The sequence below is a fragment of the Capra hircus genome, chromosome 8 (assembly GCF_001704415.2).
Source record: "Capra hircus breed San Clemente chromosome 8, ASM170441v1, whole genome shotgun sequence".
Lineage (NCBI taxonomy): Eukaryota > Metazoa > Chordata > Mammalia > Artiodactyla > Bovidae > Capra > Capra hircus.
The window spans coordinates 28,733,377-28,758,314 of NC_030815.1; the positions used below are offsets into that span (position 1 = coordinate 28,733,377).

A 24,938-nucleotide genomic window follows, 5' to 3' on the forward strand; every position below is an offset into this window, starting at 1 on the left:
AACCAAACTATAAAGTCTGACCTAGTCCCTAGACTTCTATTATACGTAATTCAATTGGTTATTGTTTAAAAACACAGCTGTAGCTTAAACTGATTTGTACTACTATTTGTAGTGCTTTCTAACTAGATAAAACTCTTTATATTATTTATATACCAAAGTATAAGTCCTCAATTCAAAACAGAAAAACAAATACCAAAAATTGAAAGTGTTTCACTATTGAAAACCAATACTTCCCAAGGAAAAAAGCAGAATCACTTACCGAGCTGTGAACATTTTACAAACAAAACATTTTCTGGTCCAGAGCCAATGCTTCTTGATGATAAGGGGATAAAGTGTCTTATCCAGGCAGTCGTCATGATGCACAAGCCTTTTGTACATGAAAAAATAAATGATGTGCAAATTTTTGTGATCTGTAATGAAATACATCCTTACCTCAAAATGAACAATACAGTAGGTATATTTTCAATTTTGTTGTGTTCCGTAAAACACTTTCTCCAAAAGACATTTGGGGTTAAACACTGTTTTCTGTGAAATTTCCCATATCTCTTTAGGGCCATGTACACTGTGACTCTTGCAACGGAAATGTAGGCAGCACTACCTGGGTGATTTCTTCAAATCTGCTTTGCTTACTTTTAGTGCTACAGATTAATTGGTTCTGAATTACAAACATGGCTTTTTTGAAAAAAAAAAAAACTCCTTTACTGAAAACCCAAATCTGGCTTTGGTATATAATGTGAATTGGTAGGATTTTAGTTTTAGGTATCAGAATTAAGAAATTTAAAAAAATGGAAAGTCAGTTTCACCACTCATCAGCTTAGTAGGTTTGGATAAATCCTTAACCATGCTGGACCCCCCAATTCTTCATTTGAAAAATGAAGGGCATGTACAACACTATTCTAAAAACCCCTTAAGAATTATAAAATTTCATTTTTTTTCCTCTGGTAACAAAGGGTAGCACTATATTAACTTCGCCATCAGAAAATGATTTGTTGTTCAGTCGCTAAGTCATGTCTGACTCTCTGTAACCCCATGGACTGCAGCATGTCCTTCCAAGATGAAGGCTTCCATGTCCTTCATCAGGAAATGATTAATAAACTTGACAGCTTACCAACTATTAAACTATGGGATAGCAATGAATGATTAAATCCTCCTCTAAGATAAAAATTACTTATGAAAGGCGCACAGTTGTGTCCAACTCTTTGCGATCCCATGGACTGTACAGTCAGTCCATGGAATCCTCCAGGCCAGAATACTGGAGCCTTTCCCTTCTCCAGGGGATCTTCCCAGCCCAGAAATCGAACCAGGGCATCCTGTATTGCAGGTGGATTCTTTACCAACTGAGGGAAGAATTACTTGTAGTCAATTAAATTAAAAAACTCCCTAGGAAAGTCCTACATAGCAAATGTTTAGTATGTGAAAATTGCTCTTCTTAGTTGCCTTGCATTTTAGGAATGATGCTGTACAGCCTACACTGTGAGAAATGTAAGGACACTTAGATCATCAGAGAAAAGTGGATTGTCCTCCATCTCATGCTTATTCTGAGGTATATCACCCCTCATCTGAGTGAAGAGCAAGCAGAACAGCTTATATAAAACTTAGAAAAGAAATACATTATCAAAGAAATATATAATTTTAAGTCCTATAAATCTGTGAGGTTTATGAGCGCTTGGGGCTCTTCCTTCAGCAATTCTTCCTAAGAGGCCAACTGTTTGCCATTCATTTAACTGCCTCTTTTTAATACAGCTTTTCAACGGAACTACTAAACTTTGGTTAAATAGATATTTAATGTTTAAATTATGACTAATGAATTATAGGTTCATTTTCTAATGTAACACTTTTGTTTCCTAGCTACTAATTCTCTCATGTTTGTATTTCCTTATTAGGTTTCAGTGTACCTCTCAATAATTCAGTTCCTTATTTGCTGACAGAATGGGATCGTGCTCTTCACATGGGCCACACACCAGTGGGAGGTCTAGCAGTCTTGGGACATGCCTCCTGAGTCTTTGGGTCCAGCTCCAGTCTCTGGACTAAGCTGTTCTCTAGGTCTGCTCTACAGCTATCATTCTGAGGGTTCCTTTTATGTCTTTATCCTGCTTTGCATTCCATGTTTTCCTTTTTCAAGGTTTACTCTGTGTGTGAAGTATTTTACACAAAGTATATTCCTGAGAATGAGGGCATGGGAAGTAAATTTTTGGAGACTGGTCACTTAAACCAAAAAATAAGAAAAAGTAGAGGCAGAGAAAGCCATCAGCATGAGTCATTGCTCCATAAGAACATCTTCACTGTCTCTCAGAAGAAATCAAACCAAGACCAAGGATCAAGCAGAGCTTATTCCTATACTATGGCAATCCTTCATAAACAGGTTTCCTAATAAGGAAATGAAAAGCTTTATTCATTAGAGATACCAGCTACACAGACTTTATAATCCCTAACTCTCATTTTAGACTACTTAAGTCCTTCCCACTCTAAATCTTTATCAAAGCACTAAGTCTTCATATTTGTCAAACATTAGAATTATTCTTCTCTTCCTCCAGTTCCCTTTTATTTCCTTCAGATTCTGGCAAAAAGAAAAGAAACCCAGAAATACACGTGCAAAGCAAAGGGTCTATATGAAATACAAAACGGATGGTTACTACTTGAATAACAGCTGTCCAATACACAAAGATTATAATAGAGTATTTATAGATTTCTAACCCCTAAATACTTTCATAGCAAAAATCTAGCCTGTATTTATAATTTGTCTTTATAATGGCACTGTGATAAAATATAATTTTTAGTATTTCTTAATGGAGGAGGGGGCCCATGGAGATTCACAGAAGTCATACACTGTCTTTGGGCAGAAGAGGAGCTTCAGTTATCTTTCTGGATTTTTGGCATATTCTACCATTTCAAATAGGGTTTCCCTGGTAGCTCAGATGGTAAAGAATTTGACTGCAATGCAGGAGACCTGGGTTTGATCCCTGGGTCAAGAAGATTCCCTGAAGAAGGGATCTTCTTCAGAGATCCAATATGGGGGTTCTCCAGAGAACCTACTCCAGTATTCTTGCTTGGAGAATTCTATGGACAGACCGTGGCATTAGAAAGAGTTGGACCATTTCAAATGGCTCACACTGGTTAAATAGTATTACAGATTTTCTAAAAGACAAGATGCAGATGCAGAGTTGGTCATTGTAGAAAAAGCAAACATTTTTGCTGCTCCTGAGTCAAGCTGCAGTGATCATTTCTTTCATTCCTCTTATTTCAAACAAATCTACCCATGGTTTTCTACTGTGAAATAAAACAGGACAAATGTTCTGAGTGCTACCACTTACCTTATGTCAGTAATGACAACAACGTGTTCACAGTCTCCCTGATGACAGTATAAGTAAGGAAAACCCACTTTAATATACAAGTCATTGAAGGTGAAGTCTTCCATCTTAGCAGTCTGAAACTTTCCATAGCCTCTGTCATGTGACTCTGACCACTCAATGATGGTTCTGAGGAAGAAAAAGGCAAGGATGTATCATTGCTCCGAACAGTTTGCAACAACAGTATTTCACAAAAGCGCTCACCCAATTAATTGGACAATTACCATCTTGAAGCGAAAATCAGAGTGGTTGATACATGTTGCCAAGTAGGAAGGAACTCTGAATTTTTCTGTATCCATGAGAGCAGCAGTTCACAAAGTAAGGTCCTGAAACCCCCAGAGAGGTTGATGTGGTCAAAAATATCTTTGTAGTAATCCTAAAATGTTATTTGCCCTTTCAACTGTTTTTCTCTCATAAATACCAGTTTTCAGGAGGCCAAATGATATGTATTCACTTAAGATTGAATGGAAAATGTATAATATCACTCTTCTGTTTGGAAAGGTTTTTTTTTTTTTCCATAAAAATGTAATTAATGGTAACTGTAACTGGACTATTTAATGATAATGACTTTTTTTGAAGTTCTCGCTGCACTGGGTCTTCAATGCTACCCAGGCTTTCTCTGGTTGGAGAGAGCAGGGGCTACTCTCTAGTAGGGTGTGGGCTTCTCATTTTGGTGGCTTCTCATGTTGCAGAGCATGGGTTCTAGGGCACGTGGGCTCAGCAGTTGCAGCATTTGGACTCCAGAGCGCAGGCTCACTAGCTGTGGCACACGGGCTTAGTTGCCCTGTAGCATGTGGGATCTTCCCAGACCAGGGATTGAACTGGTGTCCCCTGCATTGCAAGGCAGATTCTTAACCACTGGAACACCAGGGAAGCCCAGATTATTTAAATTAGTTAATACTTTAAAATATTTCTTAGTTTTGATTTCTAGTATGGTGAATATTTACAGCTGTAACCCACATAAAAGCTCTTTGGAGTCAATTATTTACAGTATGAAGGAGTGTGGAGACCAAGTTTGAGAACTGCTATATTAGAATATAGATACAAGTGGTTCTAATGAAAGAGAATGAAAGAGTTTATATAAACACTCAGAAAAACTATACATATATACATACTCTAGTTGTCAGGACATCAGTAATAAAAGTATGGTAATACTTTTATGTAGCTAGCATGATGTCAGACATAGATTTTTCATGTTATATATATAAACAACTTATATATATCCAGTCACCTAGGAAAAAGAGTATACAACTGACAAGTCAAAAAAAAGTGAATTTACTACCACCTAAATATGAAGAACAGATTAATAAAGTGTTGAAGTAGAATTTACTTTTTTTTTCCAGATGTTATCTATAAGACTCAACACGATAAACTATAATTTCTGAAACAGTAGATAATTTTTTAAAAAAAAGTTTAGATAGCTGGCAAAGATCTTGAAATAATATATGTATGTCTTCGGTAAAAAAATTTTTTTTACAGTGCTAAAAATTTGATTAACTTACTATAACCTAGGCCAACTGGATGAAAAAACTTTGAAAATATTTTAAAAATATGAAAGAGAGAGAGAGACTTTTTAGTCTGAAAACTAGTAAAACAATCTAACAAAATGATTCCTTGGCAAAGATCCTTAACACACCAATAATAGGACTTGTGGAGATAACCCTATTTTGATGAGAAATAGCAAAGACTTTGAGATTTTTGCAAACTATACCTGCTCAAATCTCTGCACTCAGGGTATCTTTTATCATTATAAAATGTTCCTTCAAAATAAAAGAAGGCTGATTTGTATAGGTCCTAAAAGAAAACAGATGGTATTGAGAAAAAATTCAGTATTAACCATAAAACTGCTCTAAATATTAATTCCAAATTTGTATGTCATAAAATCACACTAGTACGTTTTACAGTAATTTCATGCACTTTCACAGAATATGCTCAGCTCATTAACAGGAACCTCCTATGTGATAAGGTATTATCTTGGTCACCAGGGATAGACACAGATACAATCCTTCCTACTATTTTCAATTCTTTCCTACTGCTGGTTTAATCTCTAGGTTTGATTTAAATTTGTATGTTGTCCTGAGATTCATGAAAGGAACCCAATTAAAAATGTGTCAATATTATTTTATGATATTCATACACAACAGTGACAATTATTTTAGATACCAGAACTGAAAACAAAAGTCACCTCGCTGATGTCTCCCCAGTGATAATGACAATGATCATGGAATTATGTTATCCTTTTTTGTATTTTCAAATAACTTGTAGGCAAGCAGAATGTGAATATCTATTCTTTCTGAAGCAACCTTGCCCAAAGTACCATAGAACCCTCAGGTTTCAACTTTCACACTACCACCCTTTGTATTGGGGCAGTGGTCTCAATTGTGACGGTCTAACAGAAGCACAAAAATACCAAAGACCAAGTCTCACCTCAGATCCATTCAGTGAAAATTTCTGAGGATTTGGCTCAGGCACTAGTATTTTCCCAACCCCCTCAGGAGAGTTATATGTGCAGGCAACTCGGAATCACTGTTAGGCTTGTCCTTCACCATTTGCATGGAAATACATGCCTGGGTGAGGGTCAGAAGAGGGTCTTTTCCCCTAACCTACACTTACTGCTCAGACCTCAGTTTCCTCACCTGTACAATGAGAATATCTGTCATGCACGCTATCTTATAGGACTGTGTTGAGAATCAAAAGCAGTTTAGGAACTTTATAGAAGTTATGTAAGCTTCAGGCATTGAAAGATATTACGCTAAGATGGCCTAATTTCTCTCCTACTTTGTTGAGGATTTGATTTTTCTCTCTTGTTTTTCTTCAGTCCCCTATTTACAGCTCACCTGGCACTGGTGTCAGATACCCTTCTAAGACTGGCTGCACTGTTTCTTCTCAGACTATTCAATCTCCTGACTTTCCATTTCCTCATGTAAAATCTGAGTAAAGCCAACACCTTCTTCCCATGTGGTTGCAGAGATAAAAGGATATAATATAATGCCATGCCTGCCTACTATAACACAAAATCCACCACTTACCATACTTCTAAACCCTCAAAGAGGTAAGTAAGCTATGATCCAAAATAAAGATTCTGAAAGAATCACTACTGCCTTATTTCGGAAACAAAATTTAGTACACATAACATATAGAACTTCACATTAAGTGATTCAGGCAACTTAAAACCTTTGGTCTATTTATTTATTAAAAAAGGAAGTCTAAAAGAACAAAAATCTTTTCCTTATATTATTACATAAATGGATAGGTGGGAGTAATCTCAATAACAGTTAACTTTCATTTCTAATGGTAACCAGAGATCCTAACTAGTTTCCCTATTTTGTCAGCTAATTTAAGCCAAACAAGTTCCAAGGGAGGGAAATTACCAACTGATATGGAAAAATTAGTGCCAAGAAGTCACTTTCACTATTAAATCTAAGGTAACCTAAAGATCTATCAAAGTAACTATGGATAACCAGTATGATCATTTAACAAAGTCGTTATTTATATGCCATTTTAGGTATCTAACAGTCATTTATTCTCTTGCTGACATTCAAGTCTGGAACATAAGAATCTCAAGAACATTCCTAAGATCTGCTAGGAGGAAAATGGTAATGGGTGAAAGAAATGTCAGATAAGCTTGGGTAGGAAGGGTTTTACAACTTAAATTTATGTTACCATTCTTCCTATACCAAGGCTTTACTTATAATAAAGAACAATAATATATGCATAAAGTATTGTTAAAAGTATTGTCTAAAAGTATCCTCTTTGTTGTTGTTTAGTCACTAAGTTATATCTGACTCTTTGCAACCCCACAGACTGTAGCCCACCAGGTGCCTCTCTCCATGGGATTTCCCAGGCAAGAATACTGGAGTGGGTTGCCATTTCCTCCAGTGGCTCTCCCTGACCAGGTTTTCGATTGGGTCATTAATTTTTCTGGAATTAAGCTGCAGGAGCTGCTTGTATGTTTTTGAGATTAATTCTTTGTCAGCTGCTTTATTTGCTATAATTTTCTCCCATTCTGAAGGCTGTCTTTTCACCTTGCTTAAAGTTTCCTTCGTTGTGCAAAAGCTTTTAAGTTTAATTAGGTTCCATTTGTTTATTTGTGCTTTTATTTCCATTAATCTGAGAGGTGGGTCATAGAGGATCCTGCTGTGATTTATGGCAGAGAGTGTTTTGCCTATGTTTTCCTCTAGGAGTTTTATAGTTTCTGGTCTTACATTTAGATCTTTAATCCATTTTGAGTTTATTTTTGTGTATGGTGTTAGAAAGTGTTCTAGTTTCATTCTTTTCCAAGTGGTTGACCAGTTTTTGCAGCACCACTTGTTAAAGAGATTGTCTTTTCTCCATTGTATATTCTTGCCTCCTTTGTCAAAGATAAGGTGTTCATATGTGTGTGGATTTACCTCTGGGCTTTCTATTTTGTTCCATTGATCTATATTTCTGTCTTTGTGCTAGTACCATACTGTCTTGATGACTGTGGCTTTGTATTAGAGACTGAAGTCAGGCAGGTTGATTCCTCCAGTTCCATTCTTCTTTCTCAAGATTGCTTTGGCTATTCGAGGTTTTTTGTATTTCCACACAAATTGTGAAATTATTTTTTTCTAGTTCTGTGGAAAATACCGTTGGTAGCTTGATAGGGATTACACTGAATCTATAGATTGCTTTGGGTAGTACACTCATTTTTACTATATTAATTCTTCTGATCCATGAGCATGGTATATTTCTCTATCTATCTGTGTCATCTTTGATTTCTTCAGTGTTTTATAGTTTTATATACATATATATATATATAGGTCTTTTTATGTACATATATATATATATAGGTCTTGTTTCTTTAGGTAGACTTATTCCTAAGTATTTTATTCTTTTCATTGCAATGGTGAATGGAATTGTTTCCTTAATTTCTCTTTCTATTTTTTCATTATTAGTGTATAGGAGTGCAAGGGATTTCTGTGTGTTGACTTTATATCCTGCAACTTTACTATATTCATTGATTAGCTCTAGTAATTTTCTGGTGGAGTCTTTAGGGTTTTCTATGTAGAGGATCATGTCATCTGCAAACAGTAAGTGTTTTACTTCTTCTTTTCCAATCTGTATTCCTTTTATTTCTTTTTCTTTGATTGCTGTGGCTAAAACTTCCAAAACTATGTTGAATAGTAGTGGTCAGAGTGCTCACCCTTGTCTTGTTCCTGATTTTAGGGGAAATGCTTTCAATTTTTCACAATTGAGGATAATGTTTGCTGTGGGTTTATCATATATGGCTTTTATTATGTTGAAGTATGTTCCCTCTCTGCCTGCTTTCTGGAGGGTTTTTATCATAAATGGATGTTGAATTTGTCAAAGGCTTTCTCTGCATCTATTGAGATAATCATATGGTTTTTATCTTTCAATTTGTTAATGTGGTGTATCACACTGATTGATTTGTGGATATTAAAGAATCCTTGCATCCCTGGGATAAAGCCCACTTGGTCATGATATATGATCTTTTTAATATGTTGTTGGATTCTGTTTGCTAGAATTTTGTTAAGGATTTTTGCGTCTGTGTTCATCAGTGATATTGGCCTGTAGTTTTCTTTTTTTGTGGCATCTTTGTCAGGTTTTGGTATTAGGGTGATGGTGGCCTCATAGAATGAGTTTGGAAGTTTACCTTCCTCTGCAATTTTCTGGAAGAGTTTGAGTAGGATAGGTGTTAGCTCTTCTCTACATTTTTGGTAGAATTCAGCTGTGAAGCTCTCTGGTCCTGGGCTTTTGTTTGCTGGAAGATTTCTGATGACACCTTTTATTTCTGTGCTTGTTTTGAGTCTGTTAAGATTTTCTATTTCTTCTTGGTCAGTTTTGGAAAGTTACACTTTTCTAAGAATTTGTCCGTTTCTTCCAAGTTGTCCATTTTATTGGCATATAGTTGCTGATAGTAGTCTCTTATGATCCTTTGTATTTCTGTGTTGTCTGTTGGGATTTCTCCATTTTCATTTCTAATTTTGTTGATCTGATTCTTCTCCCTTTGTTTCTTCATGAGTGTGGCGAATGGTTTATCTATTTTATTTATATTCTCAAAGAACCAGCTTTTAGCTTTGTTGATTTTTTGCTATGGTCTCTTTTGTTTCTTTCGCATTTATTTCTGCCCCAGTTTTTATGATTTCTTTCCTTCGAACCCTGGGGTTCTTCATTTCTTCCTTTTCTAGTCGCTTTGGGTATACACATATTTTACAAATTACTTCATTCCTGAAGTACTAGAGTCTAAAACAAACATTAGCAAAGCACATTACATTTTAGACATGGCTTTTAAAAAAGATTTAAATACCCTGGCCCAGTTCTCCTAGTCCTCTCACACACAAAATTGCTCAAGGAAAGTATTTTATTTAAGTCCTGCTTATTGACTGGAATAAAGATTCTTATTTTCTCAGCTACAAGACCTGCAAGTAAATAATTTATTCCATGATTAGCAGTAGAATACATGCCAAACATCTCCCTGTTAAAAAAAATCATTATAAGGACTTTTTTCAGTTTGTTAGGTGTGACAATGGCATGGGGTAAACAGATGAAATAATTCTGACAAAATGCTGAGAACTGTTGAAGGTGGATAATGGGTACATAAGGGCTCATTATACTATTCTCTCTTTTTTTTTTTTAACTTTTTATTTTATATGAGAGTATAGCCAATTAACAATATTGTGAGTTTCAGGTGAACAGCGAATGGACTTGGCCATACATATATGCCTGTCTTTTTTGTGTGTGTATTTAGAATTTTCCAAGGGAAAACTTTACAGTAAAAAAATCATAAAATACAAATGTTAATTGATGAAATAAAAATTTTCCCACAGATCAAACAACTATTAGCATAAGGAAAATTTCACTTAATTATATGAGTTCACCTTTCTAAAAGCATAGTTGGAGAAGAAGGAGACAAATGAAACAGGTCCCTGAACAGGCAAAGATTCCACAAAGTGCATGTACTAGAATCTTGCCCTTAACCAGCACAGCTCAAGTTTTCATGCAGTGCTTGTTCACCAAATAAACAAAAGGATAGGGGAAAGATGTCTAAAGCCAGGCATGGTGCCAACACGGCAAAGAACAAACATGGCACTTTGAAGGCAAGTTGACAATGGTCTGAATCTAGCCTCCACCACTCCTTACCCAACAGGGTTAACTTAGGACAATATTCTGACCACCTTTTTCCTACCTGTAAAATGGTGACATTCTTTCCAAAGATACTGAACTATCAACTAGTATATTATACAGCTGGCACATGATAAGTGCTAAATGATAAGAGGATATTATTTTAATACATGGAAGAGGGAGAAACAATGTAAAAGTAGATGTGTAAATAGTTAAAAATAGGACTACAGGTCATTTAGTTCCCTGGTTAGAAAGCTGCTGAAGGCATGAGTGCTGATGTACAAACACAACAAACTAAACAAGTCTGGTTAAAAACACTCTCCAGGGTTCCTGGAGCTAAGACTGATTCCCAGATCTGACTCACTGCTTTGAGCAGTTATCACATGGATGAAATAAGGAGGGTGAATTCATATTTTTCTTATTAAACTGATCTTATAAACTTATAGCTATACCTTGTTTTTTTTTTTCTCATAGTGTAGAGAAACTTTGCATAAGATTGCTTCTCCTTTAAAAGAAACGATAAACCTTCTATTTCCTAGTGTGCATACAGACTTGAGATTCCACTTGTTTCTCTTTAGTGTTTACCTTCAAAGGCACCAAGCTGACAAACCTGAAGAACCCCAGTATCTTATAACCATTTTCAATGTAACTCAGAAAGTAAGCTGCTCTCCATGCCAGTCACCAAAAAGATTGGAACACAGCCAGTCTTGTGGGGCAGACAAACGTATCAAATAGTATCGCATATTATTACAAAGCATTAGAATCGATACATGAAATGTGCCAGAGTGGCAAACAGGACCTTCAAGAAGAATCTCGTAAGTCAGAGCAAGGGCTTCCCACCCATGTTCAAACACTCTGAGTGTGGTATGGTATGCTTGAGGAAGATAAAGTCACTGTGGCTGAAGCCTAAGGTATAAAAGGAGGGGGCTGAATAGTATAGAAAGTTAACTTGAGAAACATCTTCACAAAAGGCCTTACTCGTCAGCCTAAGGAGCCTGAACTACAGACAGTGGAGAACCACTGAGGTGTGTGGATTGGAGAATCACAGGATCAATTTTTTAAACATTTTATTCTCTTAGAGCGGTTTTAGGTTTACAATAAAATAGGAAGGTAGAGGTTTCCCATGTAGCCCTTGCCCCCACACATGCATGGCCTGCCTGCATTAACAACACCACTCACCAGAATGGTACATTTGTTACCAAGGATAAACCTACACCAACACATCACAATCACCCAGTGTCCAGAGAGTTCCCTCTTGGTGTTTGATTTGTTTTTAAAAGACATCTTAAGTGGCATGGATAGGATATAGAGTAATGAGTTCAAGACTAAATGTTGAGCTTGAGGTATTCTGGTTTGTTTATTTATTCAACAAGGACTTGACCACTTCCTCTGTGCCACACATCATGACAGAAATACACCTCTGTATTCCTAATTTCTAAATTCCTCTGTATTCCTAAAACAAAGACCCTACCCTCGTGGTTCAAGAGAAGACAGACAAACATATAACTTAACATTAGGTAGTGTTATTAGCAAGTCTGGGGAAGAGAGGGAAAGATCTCTTTGTCAAGGCAACATCAGAAACATGAAGAAATGAGGGAGTGAGCCATCTGAATACCCAGGTCAATAACAATACCTAAGGTGAGGAAACAAGAGAAACAAAGGCTCTGACCAGGACCCTGCTTAGCATATATGAGAAAGAGCAAGAATGGCTCATGGTGTGAAGGCAACAAGTGACAAAGAGGGTGTTAGGATATAAAGTCCAGAGGCAGCCAGAACCACAGAAAGGACTTTGTATTTTATTCTAGATTTAAGAGGAAGCCTCTATAGACTTTGGAGTTGAAAAGCAACAGGGTCTGCCTGATACTTTAGAGTATCATCCTGGCTTGGTGTAAAGGATAAACAGAAGTGTGAAAGGGAGCAGCGAGAATGGTCACTAGGCTACTCCACAGTTCAAGCAAGAGATGATGGTGGTTTTTCAGTCTGCTGCCTGTGAAGCAGATACACGGGCAGATAATAAACATAACTTGAAAGCAGAGCCAGAGTGCTTGCTGATGCCTTTCATGTGGGATGAAAAGGAGGCAAAGATGATTCCAAGGTTGTTGGTTCAAGTAACCAGGTGTAGACTGAGCATATTTACTGAGATGGAAACACTGGGGAAGGTACAGATTTGAGGAGAAGAGAGAACTAGAGTCTGCTTCTGGACATACTAGGTTTAAAGTGGCTATTAGACATTCAGTAATGGTCAAGGAGGCAACTGGAAAAAATAAATCTGGAGTTTGGAGATACTGAGATTGGAGATAACAAATCTGGACTAGGAATCTGGACAAGTTCACCTTGATTCAAAGGGCTTAGTAACATTCACCAGTTAGGAGGATCAAAAGCATCCAGCAGAGGAGTAAAAAAGTCAGTCGGACAAGAAGAAAATGAGGCGGGTGTAATGTCTTAAAAGCCAGGTTAAGACAGTGGTTCAAGGAAGAAGGAATATTTACTTGTGTCATGTGCTGATGAGAGATCAAGTAAGATGAGAAATGAATCTGTGGCAACAATAATGAAGTGATTTTGGTGGAGTGGTGATGAACAAGAGTGCATGTAGGACAAAGGGGAGAGAAAAAGAGAAACAATGGGCTGAGGCACTATTATTAATTCATAATTCCTGAGTCAGTTTAATGAGAAGAAAATAGAAAAATGAGATGGTAGCCAGAGGAAGATACACGGTAAGAGAAGGTCTGTTAGGATAGGAGATAGTATAGTCTATTTGCTTACTGATGGGACAGGCAACAGAAGGGAAAAGCTGATGATGCAGGGAAAAAGGGGATAGTACAAGAACAAAGTCCTTGGTTATACAGTGGGGTTGGAATCTAGCAGACACCTGGGTGGCTTTGATAGCAGCAGTTTTAATCCGACCAGTGTAACAGGTGGGAAGGAGAATGCACAGGCAGATGGGTAAATGTGGGAGAGAGATGACAGAAAATTCTCTTCTGATAACTTATTTTCTCAGTGAAATAAACAGCAGCTGAAGGGGAGTGATGAGGAAAAGATGTTGGCAGTTTCAGAAGGAACAAAACAGCTACCCTGAAAAATGGAAGGGTGTATCAAGTATAGAGAGGTCGTAAAAATGCCACGCAGCACTGAGGCTAAGTGAGAGTGTCCAGTAGACACTTAAAAAGAATGAGTTTGGAAACCAAGAGAGAAAGAGATTCATAAAGACTGGAGTATACTTAAAACCATGAAAATTAAAACTGGGGGGAAAGCCCAGGAGATGAATTTAGAATAAGAAATAAGACCTCAGTTATAACGGCATTTATGTGGCTGATGATAAAGGAACGAGCCAAGAAAAGAGATTCTGATGGTTCACGTCCAAACTCTATTGGACATACTAATTGTTCCAAACAGCTTTTTAGTGACCTACAGGAGATGCTATCCCCCTTAAATATGCCAGTAAATCTGAGGTCCTCTGCCAGACTTGTACCAGTTAATAGAATTGGGTCAAGCTTGCTCTGTGATGAAATTCAGAAGGATCCAGGCCCTACTACATTACTGAGTAAGCAATCCCTTCTGAAAACTGTGGGTGGCCCGTCTGCGTTTCTATCCTGTTTCAGTGAGTATGTCCTTTTGAGAGCAGCACCCTGGGAAGTACCAGCAAGGCCCAATGTCACAGGGTATTGCCCCTGTTTGCTTCTATCCGTGGGTTGAAAGGTTCTTCTCTGGGCAGTGATGCTCTTGGGTGGACTCCAACCCTCTGCTAGGGTCAGTTATGACAGACAAACTCATACAGAGTTTGAAAGAAGAGAGAGTGAACAGCAAATTCCAGTGCTACAGTGAGGTCAAGTTGTATGCACATGGAAAAGAGACCTATTGGTTGGTACTGTGCCCTTAGAAAGAAGAGTGTACAAAGAATGGTTGAGAAATAAATGGGAGATGAAATCAAAACCAAATATAGCCTCATCTTTGAAAAGGTCTTTATGATAAAAAGAAGGGATAAGCTTGATGGAATGGCACAGAAGAGAGCATTTACTGGAATGCTATGAGCCTGTAATCCTGTTTCCTTAGCTTATGATTATTATTTCCTCCTGTTCTATGATGGTTAGAAATTTTAAAAATCACCTTACTTTGCTGATGTTCTCAGGAGCCTGGTCAGGAGTGTTGCTGAATTCCCCACCAATCTGGAGGTCACTGACACAGCAAATGGAATCCCTCAGTTCCGTGAGCTTTTGACTGCCCAATACCAGCATTGTTTGGTAGGGCTTGTGTTCTTTGTGCTACGAGTCAGACAGTAAATAAATCAGTGTTCACTTAGAGACAAAGCAATTCAACTATAAATCATCTCATGACCAGATCTAAATTAAATTACTGGTTATCTTAAGTTATAACCATAATATGCTGTCCTGAGTTTTCTTAGATTCTGCATTTGTCTACTCAGCACTGATCTTTCAAAAATATTTCTTCATTTTGTTTATTTGGCTGTGTCAGGTCTTAGCTGCGGCATGTCGGCTCTTCACTGTGACTGACGTGGGACCATTCATTGTGACGCAAGGCTTCTCTCTAGATGTGGCATGTGGGCTAAGCAGCCCCACAGCATGTGGGATCCTAGCTACCTGACCAGGGTCTGAACCCATGTCCCCTGCACTGGAAGGCAGACTCTTCTCACTGGGAAGTCCCAGCATCTATTACTTATAGGTCCAAACTAACTGTCAGTTATTTACCTCTCCCCTGGGATCCAGAGCCCATACTCTGACACCATCTCTAGCCAATTCTTATTATACCAAGTCAGTATTTCTCCTCTGTCCTACGTCAAACCACAGCCAGGTGCCAGACAGCTAGGACAGCCCCACAGCCCAGAGCCCACAGGAATTATACAAGCTAGTCAGTCCCAAACTGCTTACTCCGCTCTGCCTTGCCTTTCCTGTGGAAACCAGTAATGGCTGTGGCCTGTGCTCTCCCCTTGCCTCCTGACTGATCCTGGTACTTCCCCTTTGGTGCTGCATGATGTGGCATACTCTTCGCCCCAGGAAATGCAAATAATGAAAATCTTTCAGTGACACTGGTCTCTAGTGCTGTCACTCAGTCACCCCCACAAATTAAAATCCTATGAGTACAACAAACACTTGGTGCTGCGTTGCTTACATTTGCCCAAAATTCACATGCTGGAATCCTAAGGCCCAGTGTCCTGATGTTAGGAGGTGGGCCTTTGAGGGTGATTGGGTCATGAGGGTGGACCCCCTCATGAATGGGATTAGTGCCTTTATAAAAAGGATGTGACCTGGGAGAGGGTGCTAACCAGATGCTGGCACCCTGATCTTAGCCTTCCAGCCTCCAGAACTGTGAAAAACAAGTTTCTGTTGCCTATAAGCCACCCAGTTTGTGCTATTTTGTTATAGCAGCCAGAATGGACTAATACACCTGGCAATAAAACTTTTTTTAGTTTAAGTGAAAATTTATAACCAAGTTGCTACTAAAGTGACATTAATATGAAGAGTCTTAGGAATATAATTTCACTGACTTTTAAATTGTCCTGAAAGCTACCTCACTGAAATCAAGGAATCTATACACTACCCACGTTTGGTTTTATTAGTTTTGTTTTGCTTCATTTTCTTTGATTGATAATTTAGGATCTTAATAAAACAGGGTATTAGATTGGTGCAAAAGTAATTGCAGTTTTTACACTGTTGAAATTTGTCTGATATTGGAATATACTCTTAAATAAATGTGGTTATGTTATACATCACTTCATTGCACATTTCTTTTTTTGCTAATGACTTATTACCTGCTGTTTATTTTATATTTGTTTTAGACTATGGAAATGATGTTAGACAAAAGCAAATTTGAGTGATTCTCTAATTTGAGTTCAAAATGGGTTGTAAAGCAACAGAGACAACTTGAAACATCAAGAATGCATTTGGCCCAGGAACTGCTAACAAACTAACAGTGCAGTGCACAACTTCAAGAAGTTTTGCAAAGGAGACGAGAACCATGAAGATGAGGAGCGTGGTGGACAGCCACCAAAGTTAACAAAAACCAGTTGAGGGTTATCATCGAAGCTGATCCTCTTACAACTACACAAGTTTCCTAAGAACTCAACGTCAACCATTCTACAGCTATTCCTCACTTGAAGCAAATTGGAAAGGTGAAAAAGGTAAAAAAGTAAGTGGGTGCCTCATGGGCTGACTGAAAATCAAAAAACCCTTCTTTCTGAAGTGTTGTCATCCTTATTCATACAACAACAAACCACTCCTTGATCAAATTGTGATTTGCGACAAAAAGTGGATTTTATATGAGAACTGGCGACAACCAGCTAAGTGGTTGGACCAAGATGAAACTCCAAAGAACTTCCCAAAGCAAATGTGCACCAAAAAACCGTCACGGTCACTGGTGTCCTGCCGCTGGTCTGACCAGTACAGCTTTCTGAATCCCAGTGAAACCATTTCATCGGAGTACTCTCAGCAAATAGATAAGATGCAACTGCAACGCTGGCAGCCAGCACTGGTCAACAGAAAGGGCCCAATTTTTATGCACGACAATGCCTGACTACACGTCGCACAACCAGTGCTTCAAAAGTTGAAAGAATTGGGCCACAAGCTTTCTCTCACCTGCCATATTCACCTGACTACCACTGACTAGCACTTCTTCAAGCATCTTGACAACTTCTTAAAGGGAAAATGCTTCCACAACCAGCAGGAGGGAGAAAATGCTTTCCAAGAGTTCATCAAATCCTGATATCTGAAGTGTGGACTTCTATGCTACAGGAATAAAAAAACTTATTTCTCATTGGCAAGATCTGTTGATTGTAATTGTTCCTATTTTGATTACTAAAGATATGTTTGAACCTAATTATAACGATTTAAAATTCACAGTCTGAAACCACAATTATTTTTGTACCAATTTAATAGTTAGTGCTAACTATACCACAGATGATTCATAAGTTTATTCATAAGTGCAATTTATGTACAGTAATATTTCAGTGAAATCTTATTAAAGTTTATGATACATCTATTTGGGAAATTAAGAATATATTAACTGCGATAGAGCTCTTTTTACTAGAGATTCCTAAGAAATTCCTGGATACCCTTAAACTGCTAACTTTCTGTATTTTCATCTAAGAAGAGCTGTCCTTAGCTAGTTCAATAACTTCCCAAGAATTCTGAATTGGTGAAAACAAAACAAAACCCTCCTTAACCAGTTTTTCTACCAAAAAAAAAAACCCTCAAGAAATAATACTATCAGAATCACTGAGGATTTACACACTTTCAGTGGCTACTAGTACAGAAATCAGATATACATTTCAACACTGTAACTGTAATCCTATTACTCAAGAGATTATATGAAAATTGACTTTATGATATTCCTTGTAAAACAAAGAACTCAAGAATATAGACAGAATGTCATATAAAACAGCATATGCTCGTGTTTATTTTGGTTCAAATAAGCTTTAAATAAACTCTGGTAAAAGTCATTCATATTATCTGTAAAGTCCAAAAGGTTTTACTACTGACCTTATGAAAAATCACAGGGTAAAAGATATTTACAGATAGGATAAGCTCTCCTTCTTCAATCATGTCTGCTGAATTTTCAGGCTTTTTCCCTACAGCATGTGACTCCTAAAAAAAGAAAACAATAAGAGACATTAAAATCAGACACTGTGACCCAGACCAGAGGCAGTGTAGAATAAGGGCTACGAACAAAGGTTTCAATCAGCCCTGGATTTAGCTCCTAATTCTACTTCAAGAAAATTGTTTTAAAAACCTCGCTAAGCTTTAGTTTCATCATCTGTAAAAAAAGAGAAAATATTTATTTTACAGAATAGTTGCTGGGAATGTAAAATAAAGCACCTAATAAGATGCTTGGCACTAGGTGCATAGCAACTGATGATAAAATAGGAGTATCACCTAACATTGGTATAATACTGACATTTACAGTCATTAACACTTTTATACAACTCCTTCCATATTATCACGGCTTCCCTTGTGGCTCAGACAATAAAGAATATGCCTGCAATGCAGGAGACCCAGGTTCTATCCCTAGGACGGGAAGATCCCTGGAGAAGAGAATGGCAACCCACTCCAGTATTCTTGCCTAGAGAATTACATGGACAGAGGAGCCTGGCAGGCTGCAATCCATGAGACTGCAAACAGTTGGATACAACTGAGCAATTTCACTTCCATATTATCAAGAAAGTTATTTGACAGATGAAGCTCAGTTTCACCAATTTACCCAGACGATTAGAAATGCAAATTCAGGTATGTTTCACTCTAAAACCCTGTTTTTACTACAGTATCACATCTTTCAGTCAGTTCAGTTCAGTCGCTCAGTCATGTCCAGCTCTCTGCAACCCCACGCCAGGCCTCCCTGTCCATCACCAACTCCCAGAGTTCACTCAGACTCACGTCCATCGAGTCGGTGATGCCATCCAGCCATCTCATCCTCTGTCGTCCCCTTCTCCTCCTGCCCCCAATCCCTCCCAGCATCAGAGTCTTTTCCAATAAGTCAAGTCTTCGCATGAGGTGGCCAAAGGATTGGAGTTTCAGCTTTAGCATCATTCCTTCCAAAGAAATCCCAGGAGTGATCTCCTTCAGAATGGACTGGTTGGATGTCCTTGCAGTCCAAGGAACTCTCAAGAGTCTTCTCCCACACCACAGTTCAAAAGCATCAATTCTTCGGCGCTCAGCTTTCTTCACAGTCCAACTCTCACATCCATAGATGACCACTGGAAAAACCGTAGCCTTGACTAGACGGACCTTTGTTGGCAAAGTAATGTTTCTGCTTTTTAATATGCTATCTAGGTTGGTCATAACTTTTCTTCCAAGGAGTAAGCGTCTTTTAATTTCATGGCTGCAGTCACCATCTGCAGTGATTTTGGAGCTCAGAAAAATAAAGTTTCTCACTGTTTTCACTGTTTCCCCATCTACTTGCCAGGAAGTGATGGGACCGGATGCCATGATCTTAGTTTTCTGAATGTTGAGTTTTAAGCCAATTTTCCAATCTCCTCTTTCACTTTCATTAATAGGCTCTTTAGTTCTTCTTCACTTTCTGCCATAAGGGTGGTGTCATCTGCATATCTGAGGTTATTGATATTTCTCCTGGCAATCTTGATTCCAGCTTGTGTTTCTTCCAGCCTGGAATTTTGCATGATGTACTCTGCATATAAGTTAAATAAGCAGGGTGACAATATGCAGCCTTGACGTACTCCTTTTCCTATTTGGAACCAGTCTGTTGTTCTATGTCCAGTTCTAACTGTTGCTTCCTGACCTGCATACAGGTTTCTCAAGAGGCCGGTCAGGTGGTCTGATATTCCTGTCTCTTTCAGAATTTTGCAGTTTATTGTGATCCACACAGTCAAAGGCTTTGGCAATCAATAAAGCAGAAACAGATGTTTTTCTGGAACTCTCTTGTTTTTTTGATGATCCAGATGTTGGCAATTTGATCTCTGTTTCCTCTGCCTTTTCTAAAACCAGCTTGAACATCTGGAAGTTCACGGTTCACCTACTGCTGAAGCCTGGCTTGGAGAATTTTGAGCATTACTTTGCTAGCATGTGAGAGGAGTGCCACTGTGCAGTAGTTTGAACATTCTTTGGCATTGGAATGAAAACTGACCTTTTCCAGTCCCGTGGGCACTGCTGAGTTTTCCAAATTTGCTATCACATTTAATCCATTATAACATCACACTTTCCTTTATATGTGCTTGGCCCACCAGGCTCCCCTGTCCATGGAGTTCTCAAGGCAAGCCTACTGCAGTGGGTGGCCCATTCCCTTCTCCAGGGGATCTCTCCAACCCGGGGATCAAATCCTAGTCTACTGCATTGTAGGAAAATTCTTTACCATTTGAGCCACCAGGAAAGCCCCAATAACTATAAAATAGAGGCCACCAGAGTGCACTGGTTAAGAAGGTGCAAAAGGTATTTTAAAAATAGGTGGGAGTGACATCATGCAAAATGGCACAGTAGGAAACAGAGGCACAGTAGGGTAAGTCCCTCCAGCAAAGCAACCATGAAGACGGAAGAGATCGGAATTAACTATTTTTGCACGTGGACTCTGATCAGACTCTTGTATCAACCAGGTGAGTGCCCCAATGAAGAAACAAGCTGCTGTGTTTCCTAGGTAAGCAGAGGGTATAAACCAACTACCATGCCCCACTCTTAGCCCCATTGCAGATGTAGAGATAGCAGGCTGTGGTCCTGGAAAAGGTAGCTGATGCCAAGATGAGCAATGTGGGATCCTGTTCTCCAAAAAGTAGGGGTAAGCATACTGTGGTTGGTCTGGCAGTGCTCTGAGGCCCTGGTGCAGAAGCTTGCCTTGGTTCTGGTCCTCTTGTTATAGAGTCCAGGCTTGCTCTGCTCACCCCCATGACAAGCCAATGAATCTGAGAGATGAGGTGTTGAGGCAAGGAAAATGACTTTATTCAGAAAGCTAGCAGTGTGAGAAGATGGCAGGCTAGTGCCTCAAAATAACCATCTTACAGGGGTCCGAATGCTAGGTTCTTTCATACATCAGAGATGGGGTGAGGTGAGGAAGCAAAGAAAAGGGCCATTAATCTCGCAAACATCTCCTAAAATGGCAAGCCTCAGGCGGGGGATGTATTCATTTCTTCCTTCCTGCCATCTAGAGGACAGGGTTCCGAAAAAAGGCACTTAAGTCAGGCTGAGGGGCAGGGTCCTTTTAAACATCCATTACATATGATTATAATAACAAAAGCAAAGAAAAGCAAGTCAAAGAAACAGGTTCAATAGGGAGTCAGAATTGGCTGCTTCTCTGCAATGCTCTTAACCACCAAGTGGCTTTCCCCAGCAGCATCAACCGGAAAATTTAAAGGCACAGGACCCTTTGTGGAGTCATACATTTAAGGAAATCTTGATCAGGTCACTGGTTGACTAGAGATAATGAATCAGAAACATCAGCGACCATATGGGTAGACCTTGAACTACTGTGGGTTCAGCTCCAGACAGCCACAAAAACAAGTATCTCAATACAGTGAGTCATATGAATTTTTTGGTTTCCCAATGCACATAAGTTATATTTACACTATGCTATAGTCTATTTGGTGTGTAATAATAGCATCCTGTCCCAAAAAACAATGTACAGACTGGAACTCTAATTAAAAACACTTTATTGATAAAAACCGCTATCTTCTTGGCCTTCAATGAGCTGTAGCAGTAATGTTGATGATCAGAGATCACCATAGTAAGTATGAGAATGATGAAGTAGTTTGAAATATTGTGGGAATAATCAAACTGTGACAGAGACATCAAGGGAGCAAATGCTGTTGGAAAGATGGTGCCAAATAGACTTACTCAATGCAGGGTTGCCACAAACCTTCATAATTTAAAAAAAAAAAAACCACCACCACACTACCTGCGAAGCATAATAAAGTGCAGTAAAATGAGATATGCTTGTACACAACAAGGACTACACACTAGAAAAATAGTTTGGAAAATTCAAAACAGCTCTAGGCCTCAACAAGGAAAAAAACACACTCGGAATGTCTAGTTCTCAACAAAAACTTATAAAACACACAAAGAAACAGGAAAATATGCCCCATTCACAAGAAAAAAAGAATTTGACAGAAACTACCACTGAGGAACCCCAAACACTGAGACAGAACACTGAACATTTCCATGTGGAAATTGAACAATACACTCTTAAACAACCAATAGGTCAAAGAAGAAACCACAGGGAAATAACAAAATACTTTGAGACAAATGGAAACAAAAACACAACCTTAGAAACCTAACAAGATGCAGCAAAAGCCGTAGAAAGAGGAAAACTTTTAGCTCTAAACACGTACACTGGAAAAGAACAATCTCAAACCAATAACCCAAGTGCATACCCTAAGGAACCAGAAAGAGAAAACTTAACCCAACGCTAGCTGCTGCTGCTGCTGTGAGGCTTTAGTCGTGTCCAACTCTGTGCGACCCCAGGGACTGCAGCCCACCAGGCAAGAGTACTGGAGTGGGTTGCCATTGCCTTCTCCACCCAACGCTAGCAGAAGGAAGGAAATAATCAAAACTGACTCTAGAAAAAATATAAAGTATGAATAGAACTGTAACAAGTAAGAAAACTGAATCAAAAATTAAAAACCTCCAAAATCACTGCAGATGGTGACTGCAGCCATGAAATTAAAAGACACTTACTCCTTGAAAGGAAAGTTATGACCAACCTAGATAGAATATTAAAAAGCAGAAACATTACTTTGCCAACAAAGGTCCGTCTAGTCAAGGCTATGATTTTTCCAGGAGTCATGTATGGATGTGAGAGTTGGACTGTGAAGAAAGCTGAGCGTCGAAGAACTGATGGTTTTGAACTGTGGTGTTGGAGAAGACTCTTGAGAGTCCCTTGGACTGCAAGGAGATCCAACCAGTCCATTCTGAAGGAGATCAGCCCTGGGATTTCTTTGGAAGGAATGATGCTAAAGCTGAAGCTCCAGTACTTTGGCCACCTCATGCGAAGAATTGACTCATTGGAAAAGACTCTGATGCTGGGAGGGATTGGGGGCAGGAGGAGAAGGGGACGACAGAGGATGAGATGGCTGGATGGCATCACTGACTCAATGGACGTGAGTCTGAGTGAACTCCAGGAGTTGGTGATGGACAGGGAGCCCTGGCGTGCTGCGATTCATGGGGTCGCAAAGAGTCGGACACGACTAAGTGACTGAAATGAACTGAACTGAACTGAACAAAGAAAAGCCCAGGACTAGATGGCTTCACGTGAATTTATCATTCCTTCCTAAAGTTCTCCCAAAAATCTGAAAAGGAGAAAATACTTTCTAACTTATTCTATGAGATCAGCACACTCTGATACCCAAGTCAGACAAAGACACTGTGAGAAAACTACAGGTCAATATCCTTCATGAATATAAAGATAAAACTTAACAAAATACTAGCAAATCAAGGTCAGCAGCATATAAAAGGGACTGCATGTCACAAAGCCAAGGGGGACTCATTCTGAGGATGCAAGGGTATTTCAACATAACAAATCACCACACTAACAGAATGATGGAAAAAAACACATCATCCCAACTGATGCCAAAAAAAAAAAAAATTTTCTACAAAAGTCAATACCCTTTCTTGATAAAAACATTAAATAAAATAGGAACTGAAGGGAATTTACTCAACATGATAAAGGCCATATATGAAAAACCCACAGCTAAGCTAATAAAATGGTTAAAATGTTAAATTTCATGTTATATAGATTCCCCGGTATTCATCATCTGAAGTCATTCTGAGGGTTTTACCTAAGAAACAATGGATTAGAAAAGAATGGGTGGCGCAGTGGTAAAGAACCCGCCTGCCAGTGCAGGACATGTAAGAGACCTGGGTTCAGTCCCTGGGTTGGGAAGATCCCCTGGAAGAGGAAATGGCAACCCACTCCAGTATTCTTGCCTGGAAAATTCAATGGACAGAGGAGTCTGGTGGACCACAGTCCATGGGGTTGCAAAGAGTTGGACACCTCTGAGCACACACTACAGATCAAAACCAGGAGCAGAAGAAAAACGTCAGAAATAGGGTGGTGAGAGGCATGAAATTAGCCTAAGAGGGAGCAAGACCATAGCAAAAACAAAAATAAAGGCCGAGCATTGAGAGGAAAATGCGCCATCGTGAACTTTCGTTTTTGCCTGTGCTGCACGACTTGCAGGACCTCAGTTTGCCAACAGGGAAGCAAACGCATACCCCAGGTAGTGAATGCGTGGAGTCCTAACTACTGGACTATCAGGGAATTCCCCATCACCTGAATTTCATGCGTCTTTTTCTCCTACTGGATCCCAGTCCCAGTGAAGGTTCTCTCATTTGTTTCCAGCTAAGCATATCCAATATGAACTACCATATAGTCATGAGTAACGGCCAATGAAGAGATTTTGTTTCATAGGAAAAGGTGGAAAAAGAGGACATTTACCATCTCGTAAGCAAATGTTTCTTGTCTGCAGGCTCGATCTATCCTTAAGGTTTCCTCCCGGTGCTTCAGAAGCCTCTTTCTAATCCTGTTACAAGAAAAATCAGACTTCAATATTTTGGCGGGCTTCAAAAATATCTTTACTATTTAGCTTTTTATTATGAACTAATTTTAGACTTAAAGAAAGGCTGCAAAAATATTATAGAGTTCCCTTATATCTCTTAGCCAGTTTTCCCTGTTAACATCTTAACTGTTCAGAGATTATCAAGACCAGGAAATTAACATTAATACAGTATTATTAACTACAAAACTTTTTCAAATTTCACGAAGTATTAAGTTTAGTGCTTCTTTTATCTGTCTCAGGCTCCTATGCAAACACTTTTTTATTTCTCCTTTCCCCTCCAGTCTTTTAAAGTTCCTCAGTCTGTCTTTCATCATCTTGACACTTTGAAAAAACCCTGATCAGTGATTTTGTAGAATGTCCTTAATTGCTGTTTCCTCGTAATTGGAGTAAGCTTATATTCTTTGGGCAAGAATACCGTAAGATCATGTCCTCACCGTATCATCATGAGGTTAACAATGTTATTCATAAAATTAATATCTTATTCC

General features: G+C 38.7%; 1 protein-coding gene across 3 annotated transcripts in view; it reads right to left on the bottom strand.

The window, feature by feature from the left end:
* SNAPC3 (small nuclear RNA activating complex polypeptide 3) overlaps positions 1 to 24,938 on the bottom strand; it is a 38,523-nt gene that overhangs the window by 2,679 nt on the left and 10,906 nt on the right. The window contains exons 3-8 of one of the 3 annotated variants that reach the window (XM_018051943.1): positions 24,333 to 24,417; positions 17,942 to 18,046; positions 14,561 to 14,710; positions 5,059 to 5,141; positions 3,312 to 3,476; positions 260 to 367 (exon numbers count right to left, since the gene is read on the bottom strand). In XM_018051943.1, coding sequence (XP_017907432.1) covers positions 260 to 367; positions 3,312 to 3,476; positions 5,059 to 5,141; positions 14,561 to 14,710; positions 17,942 to 18,046; positions 24,333 to 24,417 — 696 coding nt within the window. Of the gene's footprint in view, positions 1 to 259; positions 368 to 3,311; positions 3,477 to 5,058; positions 5,142 to 14,555; positions 14,711 to 17,941; positions 18,047 to 24,332; positions 24,418 to 24,938 lie in introns of all 3 variants that reach the window. The other 2 variants (XM_018051945.1, XM_018051944.1) reach the window with 2 other exon arrangements.